General features: G+C 44.5%; 1 protein-coding gene across 2 annotated transcripts in view; it reads left to right on the top strand.

The window, feature by feature from the left end:
- LOC135258703 (calsequestrin-1-like) overlaps window positions 1-7,500 on the top strand; it is a 22,960-nt gene that overhangs the window by 13,014 nt on the left and 2,446 nt on the right. For both annotated transcript variants that reach the window (XM_064342203.1, XM_064342204.1), the window contains 8 exons: window positions 766-859; window positions 1,109-1,209; window positions 1,806-1,917; window positions 2,265-2,338; window positions 2,888-3,018; window positions 5,332-5,377; window positions 5,580-5,634; window positions 6,061-6,161. In XM_064342203.1, coding sequence (XP_064198273.1) covers window positions 766-859; window positions 1,109-1,209; window positions 1,806-1,917; window positions 2,265-2,338; window positions 2,888-3,018; window positions 5,332-5,377; window positions 5,580-5,634; window positions 6,061-6,161 — 714 coding nt within the window. The remainder of the gene's footprint in view (window positions 1-765; window positions 860-1,108; window positions 1,210-1,805; window positions 1,918-2,264; window positions 2,339-2,887; window positions 3,019-5,331; window positions 5,378-5,579; window positions 5,635-6,060; window positions 6,162-7,500) is intronic.

The raw sequence follows: 7,500 nt of genomic DNA, 5'->3' as shown, positions 1-7,500 counted from the left end.
AATCAGTGGTTGAACTGCACTGACTTTTAGAGGAACACAACAACAATCGGGTTGCCAACTGCCAAGAATTGGCCAGGAGACTCCCAGAATGCAATGAATTCAACTCGGGGGATTTATTTATTTTTTTTGCTTTTATAGAATAAAAGTTCTAAGAAAATACATTTTGGTTCGGATGTCTTATTTTGATTGAGCCACTGGAGTCCTGTGCTCCACAAAACGCTTTCAGTTATCAGTATCTAGTTGGCTGATGGGTGAGTCGATTTGAGCCAATCCGAAGCGCTACAGCACACAGACACGCTCATCACTGTCACTGAAGTTGATAGCTTTTCTTGTTCACAGTTTTATGTTTATAATAAAATAGACTATCATTCTGTAATTTCAATTTCTCTCTTTCTGTCTCTCTCTCTCTCTCTCTCAGTTCAATTCAATTAGCTTTATTGGCAGAAAATATGCATAGTAGAATTGCCAATGCAAACAAGAAACAAGGCAAAACAAGTAGTGTTAATACAACTACAAATACAAGTAAAGATTCAAATGAATGCCTCGCTCTCATTCTATTGATGCCTCGTACATCTGTGCTGTGTGTGTGGGTCTGTGGGCAATAGGGGCATTAGCACAGAACAAGCATTTTGCACACTAAGCAAATCTCCTGGATTTAAATGACATGAAGTTGGCAACCCTAAACCACAATGATGTAAATATTCATCTCTCTCTCTCTCTCTCTCTCTCTCTCTCTCTCTCTCTCTCTCCCTCCCTCCCTTCCAGCTTGCTGCTCAGGTCCTGGATGACCTTGATGATGAAGACATTGGTTTTGGCCTCATTGATGAGAAGAAGGACAAGGTTGTCGCCAGAAAACTGGGTAACTTTCCTCCCTTCTCCTCCTGGGGTTCTGCAGACCCGGCTGTAGAATGCTGCCATCTAATGGCCATTCTGGGGTAGCACTCTCCATTCACAGAAATGACCTGTTTTCTTAGTCTGTTTCTACTGTTCATACACATACAAACACAAAGACTTGAGGCTTGTACACACACACACACACACACACACACATGCATACACACACACAGTGCTTCTCCTATGTATCTCACCCAGAGTATGTGTCCCCCAGGTCTGGATGAGGTGGAGAGCATCTATATCTTCTCTGACGATGAGATCATCGAGTATGATGGCGAGCTGGCAGCTGACACCCTGGTAGAGTTCCTCTATGATGTGAGTAGCAATGATCTGCACTCAACACTTCACCCTGACTGACACTGATCACTCTGCACTCAACACTTCACCCTGACTGACACTGATCACTCTGCACTCAACACTTCACCCTGACTGACACTGATCACTCTGCACTCAACACTTCACCCTGACTGACACTGATCACTCTGCACTCAACACTTCACCCTGATGAGACTGATCACTCTGCACTCAACACTTCACCCTGACTGAGACTGATCACTCTGCACTCAACACTTCACCCTGACTGACACTGATCACTCTGCACTCAACACTTCACCCTGACCAAGACTGATCACACTGCACTCAACACTTCACCCTGACTGAGACTGATCACTCTGCACTCAACACTTCACCCTGATGAGACTGATCACTCTGCACTCAACACTTCACCCTGACTGAGACTGATCACTCTGCACTCAACACTTCACCCTGACCAAGACTGATCACTCTGCACTCAACACTTCACCCTGACCAAGACTGCTGTTGGTTCAGGGATTGCCTCAGGTGCCTAAATAGCTTAGCTGTTTCATGGATGTTTATAAGAGTTTTATTAACCTCTAATCCCTCTCTCTCAGGTAATTGAAGACCCAGTGGAGATTATTGATAATGAAAGAGAACTGAAAGGGTTCCATAATCTTGATGAAGACATCAAACTGGTCGGCTACTTTAAGAGCGAGAAGTCTCCTTGTACGTACAGATCCTGATCCCATCCCATACCCATCCTACTTACCCATTCCAATCCCAAACCTAACCCATTCCAACCCCAAACCCAACTCAGTCAAAATTTCCATTTTGATTTTATTATAGCCTGATGTCCTAGGGCATGATGAATTCGACCAGTCTGATCTCTGTGATGTCTCAATGCACTTCAACAAGGATTCCAAATGGCAAAAATTAATTGGCAAAACATTACTATATTTTTGTTCTCAAGTGAAGTGAAATAATTTTGACTCCCCTGATAATGTAACAGCTCAATTGATTCCACATGTCTGCTGTGGTTTTTGACCTTTGACCCTTCACCTTTCTGTTTTCAGACTTTGTGGAGTTTGAGGATGCAGCTGAGGAGTTCCACCCCTTCATTAAGTTCTTCGTCACTTTCGACTCCAAGGTACGGCAGCAGAGAGTCAGAGAATCACAGTGAATCACACTACCTGAGTATCACAGTATCAGAGAATCACAGTGAATCACACTACCTGAGTATCACAGTATCAGAGAATCACAGTGAATCACACTACCTGAGTCTCACAGTATCAGAGAATCACAGTGAATCACACTACCTGAGTATCACAGGGTCAGTGAATCACAATATTAGAGAATCCCTGAATTACTGAATCACATACTGCAGGTAGGTTGAACAATAACAATGACCCATGCACACACCATTTAGGGGGTGTATGCTTAAAATAATAGGGCACCTGTGGTACATTTTTTTGTTGCTGTAGCTAAAGGGCACTTTTGCTGTCACAGGACAGGGGCATGTACTTCAGCCTATGTTGGTGTCCATCTATGTATATACCTGCAATAGATCACCAGCAGAACAAGTCTTCTCTTATAGTGATAAAGATTTACATGTCCTCCATAATGTACTGTTGCCACCATACTCACTCGTACTAACTCTAACCTCTGACCTCACTCTGACTTGACCCCTAACCTCCAGATTGCTAAGAAGTTAAAGTTGAAGATCAATGAGGTGGACTTCTATGAGCCCTTCATGGACGAACCTGTCGCAATCCCTGGAAGACCCTACACTGAGGCTGAGCTGGTTGATTTCATTGAAGAACATGACAGGTGAGCTATGAGACACACAGGTGATCTGTGAGATACACAGGTGAGCTGTGAGACACACACAGGTGTGCTATGAGACACACACATTTTGAATGAGGGGTGGCGGCCAGACCCCGCAAGGCATGTTGGGATTGCCGGCGGCGCGGCGAGAGGCGGCGAGGCCGCGGGGGAGATGGCAAAAATTCAACTTTGACCCCCTCGCTGCGTCACGGTAACCAATCTGATTTGATCTAATGATCCGTCAAGTAAATTGTCCCTATTTTTTTCTAATTTTAATTCCACATTCTATCGTTCCACAATGGAGGACTTAACTCGTAATTTCCGTATCGGGCTTCCCAACTTAATAAAATCTCCTACAGAGACACTGATAAGAGGAACTAGCGTGGAGAAAAAAAATCTTCCTAATGTATTAGTTGCTAGTTGTTCGTTTCTACCAGCCACCTAGCTAGCTAACCAGATATAACTTTTAAGGCATTATCTGGCTAATTAGCCAGACAATGTTTTTGTTGTTGGTTGTTACTCACTAGCTAGACATTAAACAGCCTAGCTAGGCAGCTGACTAACATCTTTCAGATCTAGGTTACTGCAAAAATGATTTTTATTCAGACAGGACAATGAATATGAAACACAATATTAAACCCGGTCAACATTTAACGAACACAACTGTCTGTCAAAAATAGGTGACACGCCCACAAACAGCCAATTGTGGGGACACGGCGCGGCAACGGCCGCCTGTCGCCACGTATAGTGTGGCTTTACCGTGAGACACACACAGGTGTGCTGTGAGACACACACAGGTGAGCTGTGAGATACACAGGTGAGCTGAGAGACACACACAGGTGTGCTATGACACACACAGGTGAGCTGTGAGACACACACAGGTGTGCTATGACACACACAGGTGAGCTGTGAGATACACAGGTGAGCTGAGAGACACACACAGGTGTGCTATGAGACACACACAGGTGACCTGTGAGATACACAGGTGAGCTGTGAGACACACACAGGTGTGCTATGAGACACACACAGGTGAGCTGTGAGATACACACAGGTGTGCTATGAGACACACAGGTGAGCTGTGAGACACACAGATGAGCTGTGAAATATATGGATCTCTGCATAATCATCCTAGATATGTGCTCACCTGTTAGTCCCAGATTCCTAATATTCCCATGGCTAACGCTACAGAGCAGGAAATTCTTAATATTCCCTCAGCTAATGCTACAGAGCAGGAGATTCCTAATATTCCCACAGCTAATGCTACAGAGCAGGAGATTCCTAATATTCCCACAGCTAATGCTACAGAGCAGGAGATTCCTAATATTTCCACAGCTAATGCTCCAGAGCAGGAGATTCCTAATATTCCCACAGCTAATGCTACAGAGCATGAGATTCCTAATATTCCCACAGCGAATGCTACAGAGCATGAGATTCCTAATATTCCCACAGCTAATGCTACTGAGCAGGAGATTCCTAATATTTCCACAGCTAATGCTACAGAGCATGAGATTCCTAATATTCCCACAGCTAATGCTACAGAGCAATGGATTCCTAATATTCCCACAGCTAATGCTACAGAGCATGAGATTCCTAATATTCCCACAGCTAATGCTACAGAGCATGAGATTCCTAATATTCCCACAGCTAATGCTACAGAGCATGAGATTCCTAATATTCCCACAGCTAATGCTACTGAGCAGGAGATTCCTAATAGTCCCACAGCTAATGCTGCTGAGCAGGAGATTCCTAATATTCCCACAGCTAATGCTACAGAGCAGGAGATTCCTAATATTCCCACAGCTAATGCTACTGAGCAGGAGATTCCTAATATTTCCACAGCTAATGCTCCAGAGCAGGAGTTTCCTAGTATTCCCACAGCTAATGTTACAGAGCAGGAGATTCCTAATATTCCCAAGGCTAATGCTACTGAGCAGGAGATTCCTAATATTCCCATAGCTAATGCTACAGAGCAGGAGATTCCTAATATTCCCATAGCTAATGCTACAGAGCAGGAGATTCCTAATATTCCCATAGCTAATGCTACAGAGCTGGAGATTCCTAATATTCCCACAGCTAATGCTACTGAGCAGGAGATTCCTAATATTCCCAAGGCTAATGCTACTGAGCAGGAGATTCCTAATATTCCCCCAGCTAATGCTACTGAGCAGGAGATTCCTAATATTCCCACAGCTAATGCTACAGAGCAAGGGATGGCTAATATTCCCATGGCTAATACAACAGAGCAAACTGTGCTTTGCATTTTGGCACAATATACAGTCTGGAATTTTAACAAAAGCATATTTTGTTTAATTTCAGACCAACTCTGAGGAAACTGGAGCCTCACAGCATGTATGAGACATGGGTAAGTTTAGCAACCCGCACCCACCATAGATATCAAATCTCAACCCATCATTTAGCATCTATTAACCACCACAGAAATAAGCCTTTTTTTAACCAATATTACCATCACAGGTACTACTTATTTACAATATCTATCACCCATCATAAATATGCAAATTAATGCTGGAATTGTAAAATAATTCAAATATTATATGCTCCCTCAGGAGGATGATATTGATGGACAGCACATTGTTGCCTTTGCAGAGGAGGATGACCCAGGTAATGCAATGCAGGAAATACATCTGCACACACCTGTGCCCTTATGTGACCTTGACCTTACCTTGATTTTCTGCAGTTGGCCAATGTGGAAACAAGACTTCAGTTCAGTTTTATCGTGTTCAGCCAAACACAATATTAATCGCATCTATTATATCAAATCTAGCACATCAACATTTATTTCATGTTTAACCAAATATAGCCCAATAAATTGATAAATTGATTAAAATAAAAAGTACACATCAGATATGTACGTTTAACTTATGTTTTATACATTCAGTAAATATTTACTTTGCTACATAAATATGAATATACCTACTTTGGGTCTGGCTGCAGATAGTGCAGCTTTGTCGTTGTTTTCAGGTCTAAATGGTAAGACCAAGCCAACTGCTACATGTCCTGTGACCTTTCAACTCTGATCTCTCCCAGATGGTTATGAATTTCTAGAGATTCTGAAGGAAGTGGCTCAGGAAAACACAGACAACCCTGATCTCAGTATCATCTGGATTGATCCGGATGATTTCCCCCTGGTAAGGGTTCCACCAAGCATGCTTCCCTCTGACCTGCTCAGCGTTCTGCAGAAGGATGCTAGTGCACTGGCAGGACCTGGGACCTGTAGTCAGGTACTGCAGGACTTCTGGGACCTGTAGTCAGTTACTGCAGGACTTCTGGAACCTGTAGTCAGGTACTGCAGGACTTCTGGGACCTGTAGTCAGGTACTGCAGGACTTCTGGGACCTGCAGTCAGGTACTGCAGGACTTCTGGGACCTGTAGTCAGGTACTGCAGGACTTCTGGGACCTGTAGTCAGGTACTGCAGGACTTCTGGGACCTGTAGTCAGGTACTGCAGGACTTCTGGGACCTGCAGTCAGGTACTGCAGGACTTCTGGGACCTGTAGTCAGGTACTGCATGACTTATGGGACCTGTGGTAAGTTACTGCAGGACTTCTGGGACCTGTAGTCAGGTACTGCAGGACTTCTGGGACCTGCAGTCAGGTACTGCAGGACTTCTGGGACCTGCAGTCAGGTACTGCAGACTCTGGGACTTGTCAGGTCTGCAGGACTTCTGGGACCTGAGTCAGTACTGAAGAACTCTGGGACTTTTCGGGCAGGTAGCTGTTGGACTTCTGGGACCTGCAGTCAGGTACTGAGAACTTCTGGGACCTGCAGTCAGGTGCTGTTGGACTTCTGGGACCTGCAATCAGGTACTGCAGGACTTCTGGGACCTGTAGTCAGGTACTGCAGGACTTCTGGGACCTGCAGTCGGGTACTGTAGGACTTCTGGGACCTCCAGTCAGTTACTGTAAGAACTCTGGGACCTGTTGGCAGGTACTGCAGGACTTCTGAGACCTGCAGTCAGGTACTGTAGGACGTCTGGGACCTGCAGTCAGGTTCTGCAGGACTTATGGGACCTGTTGTCAGCTACTAAAAAAATCATGGGCCCTTTCCAATCACTCATTTTACCTCCTTGCATCCATTCCTCACTTTTTTAGTTTCACATAATGGAGGATACAAGGATAGGACTCGAGAAAAAGATGCAAGGACAGAGGAATTGAGGAAATTGAACAAGGCAAATGAAATTTCCTTGTTCAGTCTAGCATCAGTTTGAAACTACAATTACAGACATAGCAGATGGGCAGAGGTGGATCCACAGGTTGATCGTATATTTGTCACGCGTTTTGAGAAAAATACTTTCGCAAAGGTAGCCTCCTTGCTCCTAGCTCCTCCAAGGAGCACTTTCACAAGTCGGAATGTCCTTAAAGATGGTGGACCTCGATCGATCAGTTGAGGTCAGAGGAGACAAGGATGAATAAAATAAGTGATTGGAAAGAGCCCCTGCTGAGGCCCCTGTGGTCCAAATGAGCGTTAC

Source organism: Anguilla rostrata, chromosome 7 (genome assembly GCF_018555375.3).
Source record: "Anguilla rostrata isolate EN2019 chromosome 7, ASM1855537v3, whole genome shotgun sequence".
Classification (NCBI taxonomy): Eukaryota; Metazoa; Chordata; class Actinopteri; order Anguilliformes; family Anguillidae; genus Anguilla; species Anguilla rostrata.
The sequence above is the reverse complement of the archived record's forward strand: the minus strand, read 5'-3'. Positions and strand labels throughout refer to the sequence as shown.